At 46.6% G+C, this 21,441-nt stretch overlaps 1 protein-coding gene across 1 annotated transcript in view; it reads right to left on the bottom strand.

Moving 5' to 3' along the window:
* Positions 1-16,977, bottom strand: part of SLC2A1 (solute carrier family 2 member 1) — a 40,084-nt gene extending 23,107 nt beyond the window's left edge. The window contains exon 1 of the mRNA XM_081921625.1: positions 16,458-16,977. Within this exon, the coding sequence (XP_081777751.1) occupies positions 16,458-16,478 (21 nt within the window). The 5' untranslated portion in view covers positions 16,479-16,977. The remainder of the gene's footprint in view (positions 1-16,457) is intronic.
* Positions 16,978-21,441: the final 4,464 nt, after the last annotated feature.

Below are 21,441 nucleotides of genomic sequence, written 5' to 3'. Positions count from 1 at the left end.
TTCTGGTGAACCAGAGCAGCACACGGAAACGCCGTTTACCTTTCCACCCAGAGCGGTACCTATTTATCTACTTGCACTTTGACATGCTTTCGAACTGCTAGCTTGGCAGGAGCAGGGACCGAGCAACGGGAGCTCACCCCGTCGCAGGGATTCGAACCGGCGACCTTCTGATCGGCAAGTCCTAGGCTCTGTGGTCTAACCCACAGCGCAGGTGAAGTGTGTGCCTAGGACTGCAGCCTTGATTTTAGACAGAGGAAGACCTACAGCTGTCGCAGTGGGGAAGCAAAATGGAGACACCAGAACAAGGAATACAGTTATGTTGGAAACAGATGGGGCAAAGGAACTCTTCACTATTCCCCTCCTAATAATAAAAAACTCAATTTATCCAAAGTAAAATTTGTTGGAGGGCGGGAATCACCAGCTAGCTGTCCTTGTTTTGGGGGGTGGTTCTCAGGCTGCTCCAAAGTTGAAGTGGTTTGGGTGTAGGGTTGATGGGGAACCACAGAATTGTAGAGTTAGAAGGGAACCAACAGGTCCTTTAGTCTAACCCCCTGCAAGGCAGGAATCACAGCAGAAAAACCAGAACCAGAAAAAAGTAAAATGGAATATTTTGGAGTTCTTCTCTCACCAGATGAGAATCCTAAGCAGGAAATCACCATTTTGAGGCTCCGTGAGCAGTTTGAAACCCAATTTGGGGGTGGGGTGGGGGAGAAGGGACCCCCCAATAAATCATCAACCAATCCGGTTCTGATGCCATTTTAAGGCCAAACTGCTTGTCAAAGTTAAACACGAGTGGAGGGGCGGATCAGGATATTGCAGCTGCCTCCTATTTGCATTGGAAAGTTTCCTTCTCAGTGCAAACAGCAACTGCGTAAATCGTGATGTCTGCCGGGAACTGGAGAGGGAGCGAAAAAGGGAGGTTCCCCCTTTCCATACCTGCTCCAGCCTTGATCCCGGTTCTCTCTCCAAACCCACGACTGGTATTTGTCATTAAAAGCAAAAAGCAACAACACATACCTACTGCCACTTGCATTAATCTAGTAGGAGAGCGTCGTGCCGCCCCCCCCCCCCCCGCTGCCTGCACACAAACTCATCACTGACCGTTCGGACGCTTTTTGATTCCTGCCTGAACAAACTCCAGGAAGTCCATAGGGAGGTCAATTTCTTTGATGACACAACCTGTGTGCATTTGCGTTGCAACATACAGAGAGGGACCGGCAGGGACATTGCTCTAACTACTTTAAAGTTAAGTCAGAGACATGAGCATCAAGACTCATAGAATGGTAAAGTTTAAGGGACCTCGAACGTCATCTAGTCCAGCCCCTTGTAATGAGAGAATCTCAGCTACAGCATCTATGACTGATGAGAGGGTCTTAAATTATGTCGGTGACTTTTTTGTGATGATTTTATTGTTTGGAGGGTTGGTTTGTTTTTTGTAAAACACTTGGGAAGTCGGTTTGTTTTTTATACAATCAAGCGGTGTATAGATTTTATGAAACGAAATTAATTTTGCGAACTAAATAATCAAACCGCTCCCCTCAATTGCTTGCCTGGAATGCAAGATCCATCTTTCAACTCGACGAACTTACGTTAGCCATGTTCTTTGAATGCAATGGGTCTACTCAGAGCAGCGTCTGGTGAGATTCAGCCCCTGAAATTGGGGCAGGATTCTGTCTGCTTCTCGATCTGCTTGTTTTGTACTTTGCTATTATTGTGGTTGTTACAATAGTTTACATGTACTTTTTTATTTATTTTAAATTACATTCGGTTCTTTTGTTGCATACCCTGGGATCTATTTAAATGAAGGGTGATTCACAAAAGTGAAATGATAGATAGATGATAGATGATAGATAGATAGATAGATAGATAGATAGATAGATAGATAGATAGATAGATGATAGATAGATGATAGATAGATGATAGATAGATAGATGATAGATGATAGATAGATAGATAGATAGATAGATAGATAGATAGATAGATAGATTAGATAGATAGATGATAGATAGATAGATAGATAGATAGATAGATAGATAGATAGATAGATATAGATGATAGACAGACAGACAGATAGGTAGGTAGCAGGGTCTGTCCTGCCAATGAGCTTCAGATGGGGGTGCCTGTTGGATCTCTTCCCTGCTTCCCTGCTCTGGTGTAGTTTCCTTCCAATAAGCCTTTGCTGGAGGAACAAAAGAAGAACGAGAAAGGTGTTGCAACTGGGCAGCAACAGACTTTGTCCCCACCCCCAAGTTCCTCAGCAGATCAATCAGCCACTCACTCCAGATACAGAAGCATCCTAGAAACAAACCCAGGGAAGGCTGCCCATGGCAGCTCTAAATGAGTCCCTGTTCTCAGCAACTGGGTCTGAAGAGGAGACACACACCTGAATTTTCAGAAGTGAGCCATCTGAGGATGTGCAATTTAAACATGCAGGCTGAAGAAAAATGTTGCTGCATGCTTGCTTTACTTAGCTTAAAAAAAAATCTGGCTGATAGGTCCCATTTCAAGATTTTGCACAGATGTGCATGTGGGGAACTGTTTCACAGATCAAAAACAAGTGAAACCTCACAACCCAACCTTTGTGCATTCCTTCCCCCCCCCCATCCCCTGCTCCCTGACTGATGAGCATCCTAGGTCATGCTTCATCATCCACCCTTCAGACACCACCATCGCCCGACTCACTTCCTATGACTAAGCATTCTCAATGGACAAAACTAAAGTGCCCCAGCTGGTTTATAAAAATGATCACTTGTGTGACATTTTCTATTTGCAAAGGAGCTCAGGTGCTTTAAGAAACACCCACCAAGGTATGCTACAAATTCCTACCATCACTATTTAAAGACACTTGGGACAGTCAAAGTTTGGACTGTGAAAGCAGAGAACTAATTAGCTACTTGCTAACGACAGCAAGATGGACTGTGAGACATACATGGATAAAGCCACAGTGGAAATTTGGAATGACGAAGTCTAGGTTTCCGACCATGTCAGAAAAGCCAATGCAAATAATGATACTACTACTACTACTACTACTACTACTAATAATAATAATAATAATAATTTTATTATTTGTACCTTGCCCATCTGACTGGGTTGCCCCAGCCACTCTGGGAGCTTTCAGCATATATAAAAACACAATAAAACATTACATTAAAAAGCTTCCCTATGCAAAAAATTTGATTACTGAGAGGTACCTTTTATCCAGCCTGATTTCACTTTATTTAGTATATAATGAGGGAGAAAAGCCCCCAAATACCCCAGCAAAATATTGAATTTTATGAAACTCTTAACAGCAAAAAAAAAAAAAAAAGTTCCACATTAGAGATCAGTGTCCTGGATCTTGGGAACTCTATGCTGCACACGATGGAACATGTGGCAGAGAAACAGAACAATCAGACATAAGAATGTAAGTGGAGCCTTGCTGGATCAGGCCCACTAAATGAAGAAGCGGTTGGTAGATCAGAACTTAAACCAGGTTTACTGTAGGAAGTATGAATGGGGATACAGTGGTACCGCGGGTTAAGTACTTAATTCGTTCCGGAGGTCCGTTCTTAACCTGAAACTGTTCTTAACCTGAAGCACCACTTTAGCTAATGGGGCCTCCTGCTGCCGCTGCACAATTTCTGTTCTCATCCTGAAGCAAAGTTCTTAACCCAAGGTTCTATTTCTGGGTTTGCGGAGTCTGTAACCTGAAGCCTATGTAACCCGAGGTACCACTGTATTTGAGCTATGAGATAGGGATGCAGAACATGTGGCCACCCAGATGTGTCTGGACAACTGGCAACAACCTTGACTGCTGGCCATGCTATAGCTGGAGCTGTTGGGACCCACAGCATCCGGGGGGCCATCAGTTGCCGGCCTCCCATATACGGCATCCCAGCTCTGAGCCAAAAGGTGGGCGTAGATGATCTCACCAACCCTGAGTGATTCAGAGGGGGATCCGAACAAACGACAAGGTGAACAACCCCCTGCAACTTATCCGGAGGAAACAGCACGGCGGCCAACATTGTGGCGGGCTTACAGCTTTGAGATTAGTTTGCAGAGCAACAAAAGCCGCCGGCCGCTATAAATCCCCACCAAGGTGTAGCGTGGGACCGGGGAGGCCAACAACCCGTCTGCTTCTGGTTGTGTAACGGCTATTTACCACAATCACATGCCGGAGCTTTCGCAAAAGGCATAATAAGGCCCGGCTAGCCCCTCCTGACAAAGCTTATGACAAAGGATTAGGCCACATGGAGAAAGCAGCACATAGTCCAACTATGGAACTCCCCCCCCCCCGAGAGGGCTTCCGAATACCAGTTCCTGGAAAACACACCAAGTGAGGTGTGCTTTGGTGCTCAGTCCTGCTTGCCAGTTTCCCATGGGGGGGGCGTCTCGTCTGCCACTGTGAGAACAGGATATGTTGGACTGGGTGGGCCACTGGCCTGATCCAGCAAGCTGTTCTACATATCCATCATGACCAATAAGCCAGAGGCAGACCGCTCCTCCTCTTCCACCCTGATTTATTTCATCTCATTTATGAATGGCTTCCCAATGTGTTTTAACATCCTTCCACGAATCTGTCCAACCCCCTTTTTGAAAGCCAGCATCCGCGTCACTCAGGGCAGCCCATTCTATCCCATTCACTTAGCATCCAGAAGTGTTTTCCTTGGTCTGTCCCATAAAAAAATAAAATTAAATTTATTTGCTACCAAAAAAAAGGGAGGAAAGTGCAAACTTAACAAAAAGAAAAGAAACTAAGAAACAAAGGTTTGAACCGCAAAGGGTCAAAGCCTTAGAGGGACAAAAGTAGAAAGATACAGCGCAGCTCTAAAGAGATCATAAAGTGTCCCCATTGATTACATCGCATGGCTGGGAAGGCTATTATAGTGGGGAGAAAACCCCTCTTCCTTCTCCTCACCAGGCATAATTTTGTAAGTAGAGCGAGATAAATCGGTTTGGCTCCATCTTATGTCCATTTTGCACGCGCCCATTCAATATCCTGTTCTGTCCTGTCGCCACCACAATCCACATTTTTTAAATTTTGAGAAATCTGCACATAGATTAGTATCCATGTGAATGTTTCCCCCCAAAAGGCAACACATTTCTAAACGTGGTTTCTCTTAGGATATGCAGCACTTTCCTCAAAGCAGAGGACAGCATTGCAAAATTCAAAAAAATACGAAATCTGAAGGATAGATTGTCCCAGGATACTGGGGGCGATGCAGAGTATTTAGACTCCATTTCTACCTCCCAAGCACTCAGCGGGAGTCAGTATCATCTCAGGAATCTTTACAACACCCCCCTGGAAGTCAGACTAGGGTTACCAATACAAACTAGGGCTTGTGGGAGATTGAAAAGCAAGAGCTTTGGAAGGACGCATTACGAGTTCACAGTGGAAAGGAAGATCTGAACCAGAGTTTTTCTGCTTCGCTGCTCGCTCTCTTATTAGACAGTCCACTGCCTCTAATATCCATCTTGGAAATGTAATGCATTTTATTTCGGCTTTTGGGTGGGGAGGAGGGGCTGCCACCTTCTGCGTGAAGTGTTCACCTAGCGGAAACAGTTAAAAGCACCAAGGAAATATATTTCCTTCCTCTTCCTTGCTCGGGCAAGGGGGGGGGAGGGAGGCCACAGAAAGAAGATTAAGTGGGGGACTCATTTTGCTCTCCTTTCAGAGACTGAGACCAACACTTCCCTCCTCCCCGGAACGTGCAAAGGGTCATGTACACACCCATTACGTTCCTCAGCCCAGCTCCTGCCTACAGATTACCCACGACACTGGACAAGGCTTATGCATTTGTACACCTCCCCCAGTATGAACTGGACTCCTCACTAACTGAGAGAGAGAGAGAGAGAGAGAGAGAGAGAGAGAGAGAGAGAGAAAGCTCTGACCTCAGATTGCTGGGGGCTCGTCCCCCCACAGCCAATCAGGACGCTGATCCTGCGCATGGCCCTCCCTTCCCCCCTCGTAAGCCAGAGCATCATGTTCACCTTTCGCCCACATTCGCTGGGCTGCTTCTGCCTGCCTGCCAGGCCCCCCTCCCGTTCCGCCAGGCGGACATGCCAGCAGCACCCTCCCCAATGGAGGAGTGGGGGTGGGGGAAGGGGAGGAGGAAGATGGGGGAGAGAAAGGGGCCTCCCCATTTCATCAGGAGGCAGGAGGGAAGCATGGCAAGATGCATCCACTTTGAATATGCCCAAATGCCAGAAGCGACCGGAAACAAGCACATTCTCCCACCAGGAGGGGTGACGGCCTATCCCGTCGCAAAGAAGACTTGCTCTTGCCAGGGTAAAGACCCTCCCCGCCCCCAAAATTCAGGAGCTTAACAACATGGCTCAAGTTAGAAACCTTTTGTCATTTGCTTTCCAGACGGAAACTTGCACAGGCAGAGCAAAAGGCTGGAGAGCTGGAGCAGTGACGTCTGACAACTTAGAGGCAGAGAAGTAGCTAAGTTCCTAGTGGGGCGGGGGGGGGGGGGAGTTGCTGCTACATCAGGTCCTCCTTGCAGGCTTCTCTTTGGGACACCTGGACTGCCACCGCATAGCTGTCAACCTTCCCTTTTTTTTTGCGGGAAATTCCCTTATTCCAGCACCGTTTCCCGCTGCTTCCGCAGATTGTTAGATATCCCGTAGACTATCCCCGGGACAGGTGAGGCTGCTGATCCCTTATTTTCAAATCTGAAAGTTGACAGCTATGTGCCACTGTGAGAACAAGATGCTGGACTGGTTGGGCCACTGGCCTAATGCAATGTCTTCTCACGTTCTTAAAAGATTTTGGGACCAACTCAGCTCAAATTCAGCCGCTCCACACTGCTGGAGGTGCAGCCTCAAACAGACCTTTCTCTTTCAGCAATCGTTTTAAATTAAGTTGCATTATGGATCTTGTGATTTTACCTGTGGGGTTTGTGGCTGCTGTTTGTTAAACACACTATATCCTTTTGGCTGATAAGATTGTTTTATTGATTCTTACATAAAACTCTCTGTCTATGGTGACAAGTGGCTTAGGGATATTATAAATCAATCAATCAATCAATCAATCACCCAAATGGCCCCAACTGGGAGAAAACAATGCCTGCAGATCTCACTTTCCATCAATTATGTAATTTTTAAAAAAGAAAAGAAAGATTAGAAACATGCCTTGCGTCCAGAAAAGCTAGTATAAAATTGACTTTTCATCTACAGCACAAGATCTGCCCCCCCCAAAATTCCTTCCTTGCCCCAGGTATAGTGTTGCCAACTAACCAGAAAAAGAGACACTGTGAGCTGCTCTTGTGCCTTTTAATAGCATGAAGTATCATCACCTGCCAAATGTCTAGAGATCAGGCGTTGGAGAAGCAACTCATTCACTGTAAAGAAAAACACTTTCCTAATCCAGATCAAGTTGGTGTTAAAGGGTTAGAGCAACTGCAGCCAAACCAGAAATTGGCAACCCAGATCTCAATCAGGACCACCATTTTGGATTTCAGCACCAAGGGGGACAAGATGTTCAGCTGGGCTTCTTGGATCGTTCAATATTGATTTGCTTTTTAAAAGAAGAAGTGTACTTTAAGGATATTTGTCATGGGTTACTTTGCTATATCTGATCATCACTATAGCAATGACATCAGTACAGGATAAATCCTTTTGGTGCAAATGCTTAGTACAGAGACCCACTGAATTGCAGGACAATCATTGCACACAGTCTTGTGTCTATGCAGAAGTGAGCTCATTGTATCCAGTGGGGCTTACTCGCTAGTCAGAGGGTCCAGGATTTCAGGCTTAGGGTGTGTTTTGTGGTGGAGAGGGAGAAACAGGCCTACTGCCTTGTCTAAGGGACTCCTCCGAGCTCCTCCACCACCCCTATCTTGAGTGCTTGCTGTCTGGGGTTTCCTACCCCACCCTAACGAAATTTTCTTTATATTTACTCCCTCCCCTCTTTTTTTTTACTCTTCTGCCTTGAACAGACTTGCAAGTAGCTGCTCACCTCTTTGCCTACCGCGCAAACTCAGAACCACCAGCAGAAAATTTCCATGAACCAAAAGATGCTCCTTTTCGGATGGAAAAACCCCAGAAAAGGCCCCGCACACCGCCCGAGCAATTGTTTTTAAACTGGTACAGGATCTCTGGAGCCCAGAGGAATCCTGGAGAGCAGCAAAGCGTATCATGATAACGAATGCATTTTGTCAATATTTATTATCCCCATCCTTTCCAACAATGATCCGGGACAACTCCCACTGACCCGGTCTGGTCTAGAGGGGTCTTTGTCCAGGAGATCAAAGGCTGCCCCATTGTGTCCCGGGCCTCTTTGATGAAGGAGCAGAAGAAAAAAGAAGGAACGCCGCCCCCCCCGCCTTCTTCATAAATTGTTGTTTTAATCCTATCGGCTTCCGAAATTTTTGGCCTGGGGGGAGCGGAGAAGGAAGCGGACCACGAAAGTGCCCCGCTTGTGAGCTTCTCCATCCTTCCCCTGCAGTGGTGTGCTCCCAGCTGTCACGTCCCACATTCCTGTTCCAAATCCACACCTTATGAGCAACTCAGCCCGTGGCGCTGCCAAGATTCCAGCCCAGCTCTTCCCTGCTACCACCCTCGCCCCTGCCGACTGTGTCATCAGCAATCAGGGTTCCATCGGCAGCCTTGTGACCAGTCTCTGCACACAAGGGGGGGGCGGGGGAGACACACCACGGCATGGAAAGGAAGCAATTGACAACCCTCTTGCACAATTTTAAATCTTTCAAAAGCATCCTGACCCAGAAACATTGGATCACACACGAGCAGCGTTGCCTCAAATGCCCTTTGATGTGGGTGAAGCTCTGTCTTGGGCTGGTCTTCCGCCTTTGCAAGCCTAAAGCGGGAATATTTTTTGCAAGCTTGATTTATCAGTGCGATTGGGCCATATGCAGGCTCTATGAATGGAAAGTGGAGACGCTATAGGTGCTTTCCCTTATTTGTTTATTTTGTTAATGCAGAAAAAACTTCAATGAAAACGAATAATAATACAGTGGTACCTCGGGTTAAGTACTTAATTCATTCCAGAGGTCCATACTTAACCTGAAACTGTTCTTGACCTGAAGCACCACTTTAGCTAACGGGCCTCCTGCTGCTGCCGTGCCGCTGGAGCACAATTTCTGTTCTCATCCTGAAGCAAAGTTCTTAACCCGAGGTACTATTTCTGGGTTAGCAGAGTCTGTAACCTGAAGCGTATGCAACCTGAAGCGTATGAAACCCGAGGTACCACTGTAAAAAAAAACTTAAGCAGGAAGAGAAAGCGTTTGCATTTCAGGATAGCAAACGGATCCGAGAGACCCTTTAGCTATAGAAAGATAAATGGCTCAATGGGTTTGCCTCTATGGCAGCAGAATTCAGTAATGAAGAGGCATAGCGAATGTCCCTTTATTAAAAAGGGAGATGGCCCCATAAGAGTCGGACCACGTCTGCAGAGACACGGCTTCAAATCCTCACTCTTTCTTGGGATAGACACACACTCAGCAATACCAACTTTATGGGATCATTGCAAAGGTAAAAGGCAGAGAGGAAATTGTATGTGCTGCTTTCGCTCCTTGGAAGCAAATGTAATTAAAACAATGAGTGAGTCTGCGGTTGCACACAGGCTTTGAATGGAGAGAGAGCCCCGGGCTCAATTTCTAGCAATTGTCATTGAAGTGTCTCCAGTTAACAGAGCTGAAAAGGGCCTTGCAGAGCAGGGGTGAGGACTCCAACTCCCATCACCTCTGGGGACTGGACAGGGCTGCTGGGCCTTGTAGTCCAAAAAACATCTGGAGGGCTACAGGATACCCACCGCAGCTGGAAAGCCACCACCAGCCCCTTGGACAAGCTGGTCTGACTTGGGGTGAGGCAGCATCATAGTTCGGAAGGCAGCCCTATTGAATTGCACCCAGATTACATGTCTAGTACAAGACTGCAACTTCATCTAGATAGCCCTGGGAATCAATGTACTGCCTACCCTAACAGTCCACAAGTGAAGGCACAAGGGCTAAATCCAGCCCCTTGAATTGCCAATATAAGAACTACCTTATACTGAGTCAGACCTTTGGTCCATCAAGCTCAGTGCTGTCTACACTGGCTGGCAGCAACTCTCCGGGGTTTCAAGCAGGGGACATTCCCAACCCTACCTAGACTGAACCTGGGACTTTCTGGATGCAAAGCAGGCTCTCCGCCCTTGAGCCACGATTCCTCCCCACAATAAACCCAGAAAACCACAGTAAACAGTAAGGTCTTCACTTGCAGCAGAGAAACAAAACTGAGACCTCGGGTCCAAACAAAGCAGGCCTGCGGCGTTATACAAAATGAAAACAAGTATCGGTATACCAATGTACTTTTTTTTAAAAGGCATGCGAAAAGCACAAAACTAAGGAGCAGGATAAGACAAAATTGCAACAGGAACAGCAGCTAACGAAAGGATTTGCCAGCATCCTAAATCCAGGCTCAGAAGGAAATAGGCAGCCAATTCAACTCTTTTAGAACAGGCATAATCAAAATTCTGGCAGCAGCGGTCTGCCCTGGTGGAAGTAATATCTGCCCGCCACACCAGGGCTTCCCTCTCTCTTAGGAATCACCTGTGACCTCGTCTTGGTCAGGGTGAGCTGAGAGCATAAGGGAAAGTCAGCAGAAGATGGGGCAACTCCTAAGCAACTGCTTCAATTGCTTTTGCCTGCTCTCTCCTTTTGAGAATTAGAAACCGGGCCAGGGGCCAGCCCTACCGTTAGACAATCGCATTAGGTGGCAGGTACTTGTGGGGAGCTAGAGGACAGAAGCAGCAGCCACAGCTCCTGAGCCCTGTGGTCATTCCCTTTTGTTAGAGATCAGGGCTGTGTGCACCCCCTCAGCTCCACTCAGGAGGATACTATCCCATTGGGACATCTCTGTTATGATGGATAAGCAAGATACGAGTTCAAGTCCACAGCCCGTGAGCTTTGTTGAGCTGCCATCTCTCAGGCCTACCTATCTCGCAGGGTTGTGGAGGAAGCTTCATGTCAAGAGTTTACCTGCCCTATAGTTCAAACCCTGCACTACAGCTCATCTTCAGGCATCACACAGCAGGATTTCTGCTCTTTTATGTCAGTCGTTGCCAGGATACTGACACTCCCCAAATGTAACCCGAGACAGAACTCAGTTCCAGTTTAGGAACTAGTCTCCTGCATGAGCTCTCCATAAGCCAGTGGTGTCCAAACATTTTTCAAAGAGGGCCAGATTTGATGAAGTAAAGGGCCGTGAGGGCCGACCAAAGGGCCAATCAAAGTTGCTGACCTTTTTTAGGACTGAAGTGGTTGGCCTTTCTTTATGATTTTACCCCAAAGTTGTTGAACTTTTTTTAGGATTGAAGTTGTTGAGGTTTTTTTTTAGGATTTTACCTCAGGAAATAAACTGCTACAGGGGCCGGATTGATTAAACCAATCGGCAGGCCGGATTATGCCCCCGAACCAGACTTTGGACATGCCTGCCATAAGCCAACAGAAACCAAGAAATCCACTGTTGACTCAAATGCATTATTGGCAGGGATCTTAGGAGCCAACTCCTAGGGAACGTGGGGGCTTTGGCCCCCACAATAAAATATTTGAGGGGGCTGAACAAAGTTGATGGGTATTGCCATTCAAACGGTGTGTGCGCACTTTGTCATGTGATTGATTATGTGGTGCAGGGCTTACCTGGGCCCCCCACAATATTTTATTCAAGTCGGCACCCCTGGCAGCAATCCAATGGACATTAGCTTGGAAGCTTTATGTCAGCTCCCTCGGCCAATAAAGCAGGATGAGCGCTGCAACCCCAGAGTCGTCCGCGACTGGACCTAATGGTCAGGGGTCCCTTTACCTTTTACATATACATTGCAAGGGTAGACCTGATGACTCTCTACAATTAGAGGTCACCCATTTCACAGACAGAGAACTGAGGCCAGGAATATATGTGGGAGTTAGACCTCAACATTTCAAAAGTGAGTACCACAGATTATTCTTGAGCAGAATTTTTTCCCCCTACAACACCACACTGAAGAACAAGTGTGAGATTCTGGGAAAGCTCTTTTTCATTAGTGACAGGGACAATGAATTGAAAAATAAAGATGAAACGCTTAAAGCATCGTTACAGATCAATGATAGGGAAAGCGAAAGAAACCAAGGTAGCAAGCCTATACATGCTTACCTGGGAGTATAACCGTTTGAGCTTACTTCTGAGTAAACTTTTTATAGGATTGCATTGCACAATTTCTAAAGAAATTTGCAACTGGCTGCCGCATAGTCCAAGTTCATTAGCGATGGAAAGGACATTCCTAACCCAAGTTCAATGTTCGTTTCAGTGCTGAGGTTTCACCCTCCATTAACCGAAATGTACGAGACAATTTTTAATCACAAAGCCATTCATTTTAAAGAATGATTAAACATCTCTCTATTACTCCCGGGGAAGAATGTCTGCAGATATTGCACAACTGTCATTTCCTAGATAGGAAATGTTGCAGAACAGGTATGTTAGACATTTTGAGAGGAGAAAAAGTCCAATTACAGACATGTCAGTCTGGACACTTGCAGACATGTACACCGTAAAAGCAGAAACGCACCCTGAACTTAACTGGATTTTAACTGTGTATTTTAACTGGTTTTCAAGAGGAGGATTTCGGAGAATATAAAATGTGATTGTGTTTAATCAAAATATATTCTGCTGGATCTTCAAAACAGAAACTAACCAAGTTACAATGTGTGGCGGTACATGACAGGCAACCCCCACAAAAAGAGGGATGCGATTTAAAAAGTGAAAACAATCCAGTTATTCCCCCCCCCCAATTGTGAGCCTTGTAAGGAATTTTAGAATGATTTCAGAGTCTCAAAAAATATTTCTAATATAATGTAATAGAAGGCAACGTTTAACAGATTAACAACAACAGCATAGCCCTACTGAAATTAATGGACCTAAATTAGTCATGCTCATCAGTTTCAATGTGTCTACTTAGAGAAGAGCTAACATGGGACCAAACCTATCTGTAAACTCAGGGGAGAGGGTACAAAAAAACAGAACTGTCTGCCAATAAAGGTACGTGCGAGAAATAGATTACTTGTTCCCAAAATAAAAAGTAAGCCTTACTAAAACACTAGACTGATGGTGTGATCCACAAGCCAGTTAATCTCACCAAAGTCACCATGACTAGCAGACAGCCTGACTTATTTACTCTAAGGCTGCAGCCTATACCTTGGAGTAAAAGCCCCACTGAACTTAATGGGGCTGACTTCTGAGCAGACATGCATAGGAGAACATTAAGCTCAATGGGATTTACAAGCAGCACAAAATTGCAGCTGAACCATGCAGCACCAAACACAGTTCTTACCTATCTGTAAGCCCCAGTGAACCTATTGGAATTTAAACACCAAAGGAGAAAACATGCATAGGGGGCAGGCATGGGCATAGCCAAGGTGGGCTGCCCCCTAACAAAAATACTGGCTACACCCATGGGGGCAGGTTACACAGTGTGCTTCCTTGCGAATAAGACACAATGCACATAGTGCAATTTACTTCTGAGTCAACATGCCTATAGGCTTGTTGGGTGTTTAATCCCAGGTCTACCCCAATCCCATACAAATTCAGGGGTGGGGTCCTCAGATTTAAGAGCTGGGGTGATGTTGGTAAGTGTAGCTGGATCTTCAATACCTCCCAGAGACCAGCCTTTCTCAGTCTTGGGTACCCAGATGTTGTTGGACTACAACTCCCATCATCTTGCTAACTAGGGATGGTGGGAGTCGTTGTCCAACAACATCTGGGGTCCTAAGGTTGAGAAAGGCTGCACTAGACTATTTACCCTACCCTACCCTGTCTTATTTCGGGTACCTGAGCTCAGAGCCCCTCTGGCTGTGAAAATCAGCTCTCCTCCATTTCACCTGCCTTTATACAGCAACGCGGCTGGTGCTGTGGGTTAAACCACAGAGCCTAGGACTTGCCGCTCAGAAGGTTGGCAGTTCGAATCCCCCTGACGGGGTGAGCTCCCGTTGCTCAGTCCCTGCTCCTGCCAACCTAGCAGTTCAAAAGCACGTCAAAGTGCAAGTAGATAAATAGGTACCGCTCTGGCGGGAAGGTAAACGGCGTTTCCGTGCGATTCTCTGGTTTGCCAGAAGCGGCTTAGTCATGCTGGCCACATGACCTGGAATCTGTACGCCGGCTCTCTCGGCCAATAAAGAGAGATGAGCGCCGCAACCCCAGAATCAGTCACGACTGGACCTAATGGTCAGGGGTCCCTTTACCTTTTTAAGTACAGTACGTATACAATGCATCTTCTGAGCCTTAAGCTGCAACCTCATCGTGCAAACTTTCTGGGTAGTCCCACTGAACCCGAGCAGCATTGAAATTTCAAATAGACACATGTAAGACTGAGCACCAGAACTGGTTTGCAAATGCTCACACACTGCTAGTTCTGGATTTTGCCTGTGCAGAGCCGCACACAACTCAATCCAAGCGCCCTGAGTTTGTGGGCTTGCATTACAAGTCAGCTGTGGATGCTTCTCCTTTCTGCAAATATCAGTGTCCAACAGCTCAGATAACCAATATGATGAAGTCTAGGCTTTGCCAACCTGTCGCCCTCTGGATATTTTGCAGCCTGGCAAAGACTGGGACAGAGGCTAGAAGACTGGACAGGAAACATTGTGGGTTCATTTATTGTATCTTCTGTTTTATGCTCACAACAGCCCTGGCAAGGCAGGTCATGGTCAAGATAAAGCAAGGGTTACAACATCACCCATGAACTTCCCAGCAGAGCATGATTTGAACCAGCGTCTCTCCTGTCCTGGCCTAACAATTTAACCACAGCACCATGTCCTCTGCGTAACGTGAGTCCAGCCAATTGCAGGGTTGTTGTAAAATAAAATAACCCCAGATAAGTGACATACACTCGCCTGATGACCTTGAAGGATGGAAGGCACTTTTTTTAAATAAATAAAAATGTAAATTAGGAAATAAAGCAGAAACTAGTGCACACAGTCAAATATTCCAGCTTCTCAATCACGGCATCATCAACAAAAGTTGCCATTTCTCCCTGATACAGAGGCTGCAGAGTTTCTGACAAATTCCCAGCTGACTGTTACAAACAAAGTGGGCTGTCCCAAAATCAGGGGTTTTTGGAACACCTTCTGCAGCCCCAGAGGGCACTTGAACCCTGTTTAATAGGGAACACAAGCACACAAAACTTTGTGAATTGCACCCCACTAATAAATAAACCAGTCACAGAATATTGACAGGCGTAAAGTTGCCAAACATTAGGATAGCTTTAAGAAGTGCTCATAAATGAAACAGGTGTTTCCCCAATTTCTTTTCATTCTTTTCTCTTCTTCAGTTTCAGAAAAATATAGATCTACGGCACATCAATAAACCTGTTCAGTGTGTTGCCAAGAGTTTTGCATCCAAACACAAAATTTCCATTCAGTAGAGGAAAATTTAGACGCTGAAGTAGAGGCAAAAGGTGGAACAAATTATTCTCTGGGGAGGTGGGAACCCCTCAAGCTAAGAGCGGGCTAACAACAACACCAACACACACACACACACACAGGCTCCAAACCAAAAATTTCCACTTTGCCTCACCACCCAATCAAATCGGGGCAGCAAAGGAGGAAAAGGCAAAGTTGAACTTTCCTGCATTTTTGTCCAACGTTAAAAAGGCTGCCTTTATTTATGTTTCCTTATTTCATCACCTTCATCCTGATGTGTTCCCCCATCCCATTTAAGCAGAAGGCCCTGAAACCAAAACCCCATTTACAACCATTGTTTGAATCGGAAACAGAGGCGGGACATGAACGCTGCCATTCAAGCCATCACCCTAAAAACTCAAACAAATTACGTGGGGGGGGGAGTGGGGAAGAGAGTGAACCCATTTGGTTTCCAGTGCAGAGATTGCCACCCCCCCCGCAAAAAACTCAGTCCCTCTAAAACCAAAGGAAACCCGATTTAAATCTCAAAGCAGCCGAAACACAGGAGACAAAGGAGCTTTTTAACGGAAGTAACACTTTTTCTCCATCAGTGGTTCGTTGCTGATTTTTTGGAGGGCAGGGAACAGTTATTTTGAACTTCAGTCCTTCCCCGACTTGCTAGAGTATTATGGGGTTGCCCCACGGCCAACCATTTGGAAAGCGACATGATGCAACGGGAGGCAACGGGGGCGGGGGAGAGGAGCCCGAGCGGTGGCGGGACAGCCTGGTGGGGGCGGGGAGCAGTAGTAGGCACGGCACGGCGTTGCAGCGCGCTCCCTTCCCCCGTCGCGGGAGGGCCTTGCCGGCTTCAGCCACACGGGGGAGCCGCTGCCAACCGGCTTTCTCCGGAGGGGTCTAGCGGTCCGGCGCGCGCGCCCGCTCGCTATGGAAGCCCCCCGCCCCCGATCGCCTGCTTGGACGCCAGGAAGGCAGGCGAGGGGATCGGGGGGGGGGGGAAATCCGGGAATCCGTGACGCGGGAGGGATTCCCGGGCAGAGAACCGGAGAAAGAAAAAGAGGGAGAGAGTTGGAGAGGCACACGCGCGCTCACCTTTCCGCCGCCGGACTCCATGGCGCTGCGCCGTGCGCCCTCGTCGTGCGCTCCGTCTCTCCAAGCGCCCGTCGAGCTCCGCCGCGCTGCTGCTGCTTCTGGGCTCCTCGGGGCTGGCAACTTCCAAGGCTGGCTGGCTAGCGGGGTTGGTTGGCTGGCTGCACGCTCCTTCGCTCGCTCGCTCGCTCTCGGCGTCGTCGTCCCCGCCAAGCTCCCGTCCGTAGTGCGGCTCTCCAAAGTGGCCGCGCGTCGTGCCTCGCCTCCTTCTCCTTGTCCCGGCCCGGCGCGTGGAAGCTGCTTAAGTGACGGCGTGTGTGTCACGCAGGCCCGCCGCCGATTGGCCGGCCCGGCCGGGAGGTGTGTCGGGGGTGTGTGGGGCTGCTTCCCGAGGAAGCGGAGCCGAGATGGGGCGGGGGGCGCCTCCCGCGTCCTGCGTGAGAAACTGCAAGGCAGAGATGGCGAGGGAGCCGGACGCAAAGGAAAGCGGCGGGGGCGCGCGCTCCGGAGGCTCCTCTGGCCCGCGCAGCTCCGAAAAGAGAGCAGGCGAGGCGAGGGGCAAGGAGTGAAGAAAGCACAGAGATATATATATTTAAAGCACATTTTAAGGAAAACGCTTGTTTTAAAAGCACTTTTTTATATAAAAAAGCACATTTTTACTTTAATTTAAAATCCCACCTAATCGCGCCTAAGAGAGAACATCGTCGACATGACGTTGTTGCTTTACTGGTTTTAGGCAGAGTTTCGCTTTAAACGGTCCAGTTATTTTCAGACCTTGTGCCGCTTAGAGGATTTTGTTTTCTTTCAGAAATATTGAGCGTTATATAAGCAGTGGAACTATTAAGCGTTGCGCCTTCGCATTTGTCTGCCGCTTACATAACGCTTGATATTTACTATGGTGCACGTTATTTACTGTTTGTTTGTTTGTTTGTTTGTTTGTTTTTTATGCATATCGTGTTTATTTGGTCGTACGACTTTTAAAACTGCCACTCCTGGGATTCTATTGATTTTTTTACAGTTGTATTCTCAAAAATAAACATATATTTGATCGATCTTTTATACATACTGTATATAGTTTTAATTCTAATTATAGTGTTCAATTGCTTTTTAATGAGTGTCTGGGGAAAAGATGGGATATTAATGTTATTTAAAGAAACTGTTTTTGTTAGTTGCTTAATGCACATTTTAGCATAGACTGTATCTTTCTATCTATCACAGGTTCAGCAAGCCAACTTTCTTTTCTGTTTTTATAAAATTATGTTGCCAAGGTCAAGATTATATGGATTGAAAATACAGACTGTATTCAATGCTAGTCCTACCCAGAGTAGAACAACTGAAATTAATAGCACATTCATACTAACTGGTCTACTCTGAGTAGGACTTGATGCAGCCTTGCCTATGCATAGCTGTCAACTTTCAGATTTGAAAATAAGGGGTCAGCAGCCTCACCTGTCCCGGAGACATTCTACTGGATAACTAACAGTCTACGGGATAGCAGTGGGAAGCAACAGGAAATGGCACTGAAATAAGGCAATTTCCCACAAAAAAATGGGAAGGTTGACAGCTATGTGCCTATGCATATTATATTGTACATACAAACAGTACAATAAACATAAGAAATGAAAGAAGCATTTAACAATATAATTAAAGATGCCGTAGACCTCTTAGACCATGGGTGGGTCTAACCCCTTATGCCCTCAAGGTATAAAGGCCGGGAGGGATTTTGCATAGTAAATGGTATATAAATATTGATGATGATGATGAGAAATGTTGCTGGTGGTTGGGAGAGAATTCTAGAGTTAGAATCTGATCCTGCATGAACTTTCTTTGTTAGTTCATCCCTGCCTGCTGTATCTGTAGTGGAGTTGTTCCAAGGATGCTTTTATTGTCTAATCAGTGGTTCCCAATTAGCTTAATTACTCAGGACCCTCTTTTTCAAAAGCTAAGCCACGGACCCCCTACTTTTGAAAATTTTGAAAACTCTACAGTAGATAGCTCTGCAAAGCAATTTTTGGAATAAAATGTGGGGTGTCCCTAGTAAGCAAAGGATTTTAGGTATACTTTTTAAAAAAGCAGACCCTAAAAATTATATTACAATGCAAAAATGACAAAAAACTTAGCTGAGGGGGAGGCAAGGGATGGTGCCTTGGAACCCCAGGGGTCCACAGACCCCTAACTGGGAACCACGGGTTTATTTCCTTGTCAATTGCTGCCCTGGGCTACTTTGGGAGGAAATGAATACCAGTTGCTGGAAGCCACAAGAGGGGAGACGGTTCTTGTGCTCGAATCCTGCTTACCGGTTTCCCTTTGGGGCGTCTGGTAGGCCACTGTGAGAAGAGGATGCTGGACTATATGGGCCTTGGGCCTGATCCACCAGGTTCTTCTTATGTTCTTATGGCAGAAGCATTGCATGCTGCAGAATGGCTAACAAGAATAATAATTCAGGGGTGTCAGCTGGCACAGCTTGGGCAAATTGGGGCTCAAGAACCCTTTGTATCCTGAGGACCACATTCCCTTCTGAGGGCTGTATGATAGCAGTGGGCGGGGCCAGAGGCAAAAAGTGGGTGGAGCCATGAACATCAATCTTACCTTTGTTCCTGGGAGAGTTTCTACGCAAACTCACACACCCCTCTCTGTCTTCCACCTGGGCAAGCAAGAAGCGGTATCGGAGTTCAAGGAGACACATTTCCAGACAGGCAAAAGAAGAAGGTGCAAAGCAGGCCGCTGAGGGGGGCAGCCTGGATAAAGTTCTGTCATAAGGTTACCAGATTTTTTTCAATGAATCCGGGGACACTTTTCAACTTCAATGGATTTTGTATGGAGACTGATTTGTAAATCCGGGCAGTGGCATAGCGTGGGGGGTGCAGGGGGGGCCGGCCACACCGGGCGCAACATCTGGGGGTTAGGGTTAGTGGGCGCAAATCCACGGGTTAGGGGGCGCAAATTACTTGCCTTGCCCCGGGTGCTGACAACCCACGCTACGCCACTGAATCCCGGGACTGTCCCTGGGAAATGGGGATGTCTGGTAACCTTATTCTGGGAGCCAGAATGAGTTAAACGGGGGGCCGCCTTTGTCCAAATGCCCCCAATCCTTGCAGCAGCAGCTTTTTACTATCTTGCTCGTATTGCAACCAACCAACCCCCTTGTCTTGAGCCAGGAAGGCCTTTTTTCCCCTAACATCAAGTGTCTGATGACATTAAGACGTTCAACTCGTTTTTCAGCTTCCTTGGCAGGACTCACAGAGCCTCCTAAGCTGTCCAGGGATGATATGCAAAGTTTATCCACGCCTGGCGCGTCGGCTCCTGCCTCCTCCCATTGTGGCGGCCTCTGGGCTGCACGCGAAAAAACAAAACACAGTGGGGCTTGCTTGCTGTCCTTAAACATAGCAAGTAGGTTTGCGTAGAATATCTCAGCGCAACCCACGATTCGGGGTCTCAAAGGTTCTAGCATCATAACAAATGAGAAGGGAGTGGGTGGGGGGAGGAAGGAAGAAGGAAAACAAATATATAAATGAATAAATTTGCAAATCCAAATGCATCCTCTCAGATGCATCCCATGACATGGGGAAATAAAACCTCTTTTTAGAAAATGGCCTTGAGGATTCCTAATGCAAAAAGATTGGAAATCTAAATATAACTGATTGTATGAGCCGTGGCTACTTTTTAAATTAGATGCTACGCTTTTTTTTATTAGGTGTTTTTTGTGGTTGCATTTTGTTCGCATTTGTAAGTTTTTTAAATGGTTTTTGAAGTTCCATCTTTAAATTGTTTCCCTGGGAAGGGGGATGTAAAAATAATAATAGTAATCATAATCATATCCGGTCAGCTCACACAGGACATGAAGTCAAACCTGGGAGTTGCAGCCAGTTGCAGCTCCTTATTTTAAAACAAACCCTTTGACCAAATTAGGGTGATGAGTATTGGCCCTGATCAGATGCATAGGATGGTTAGAAAGTCATTCAATGTCAAGAGAGGAATCAGCAATAAGAGACAAGATTTTGCAACTGCTCACACCGTGTGTTCATGCTTGTGTTTGTCTGGTGAGCTTCAACAAACATGACATGGACTTGATTTCTGGAGCAAAGTTCACACACCCACAGTCATGGCAGAGATGCAGAGGGGGTCAGTTTGGCATGGACGCGTGATTCTAAGTGAATATAAGGTACCCACTTGCCCTGAATCAAGGTTTCCTGCACGCATTGCAAGCATGTGTGCCGCTTGTCTTCTGTGGAATTTATCAGAAGAGGGAGGGACAGAAATGAATCACCAGCAATCATATATTCTATTAATAGGCCTATTTCTTCAAATGCCACCTGTGCACAAATGGGGGGGGGGGAATAGGTGCCTGCAGCATTGTATGTGTGGAGGGGGCAGGGTGCACTTCAGTGGGAAGAAGTGCACAGAAACATTGGAATTAAAACTCCAAAAAGCCTAATGACCACTGGTTGACTGTTGCTGAAAGGAGATGGTGATGGAAAAATCATGGAGAATGGAATGGAGTATTCATGAAGAGGGTATTCATGGAATTCAGTTGCTTTTAATTAATTAATTTAATTGCTAGCCGAGACTAAAAATTGGTAGCTGAGATACATTTGCAAGTAACAGAAACATGTGCCAAACCTGTGCTGTGGTCTGCTGCATTGTGTGAAAGCTCAAATGTAATGCGGAATTGGATAGTTAGGGAAAGGGCAAGGAATAATTCAGTAATTCTAAATAAAAAATAAGAGAGCAGGAGCAAACTAAAAATGGAATGGCTTCACCCTCCATCAGGATGATCACTTAATGCAGTGGTTTTCAAGCAGGGTGCCGTGGCACCCTGGGATGCCTTGAATGATGGTCGGGGTGCCGCGGGCAACACTGGCCTCCGTCCCTCTTTCCTTCCCTCCCTTACGCAGATGCTGTCTCTCATCTCTGCCTCCCAAAGGCTTGCATGGCTGTTTGGTGCAGCAGCCCTGGCTGCAAGCTCCCCAAGTGAATGGTGCCTCTG

The sequence above is a fragment of the Podarcis melisellensis genome (assembly GCF_964234715.1).
Source record: "Podarcis melisellensis genome assembly, chromosome: 8".
NCBI lineage: Eukaryota > Metazoa > Chordata > Lepidosauria > Squamata > Lacertidae > Podarcis > Podarcis melisellensis.
The sequence above is the reverse complement of the archived record's forward strand: the minus strand, read 5'-3'. Positions and strand labels throughout refer to the sequence as shown.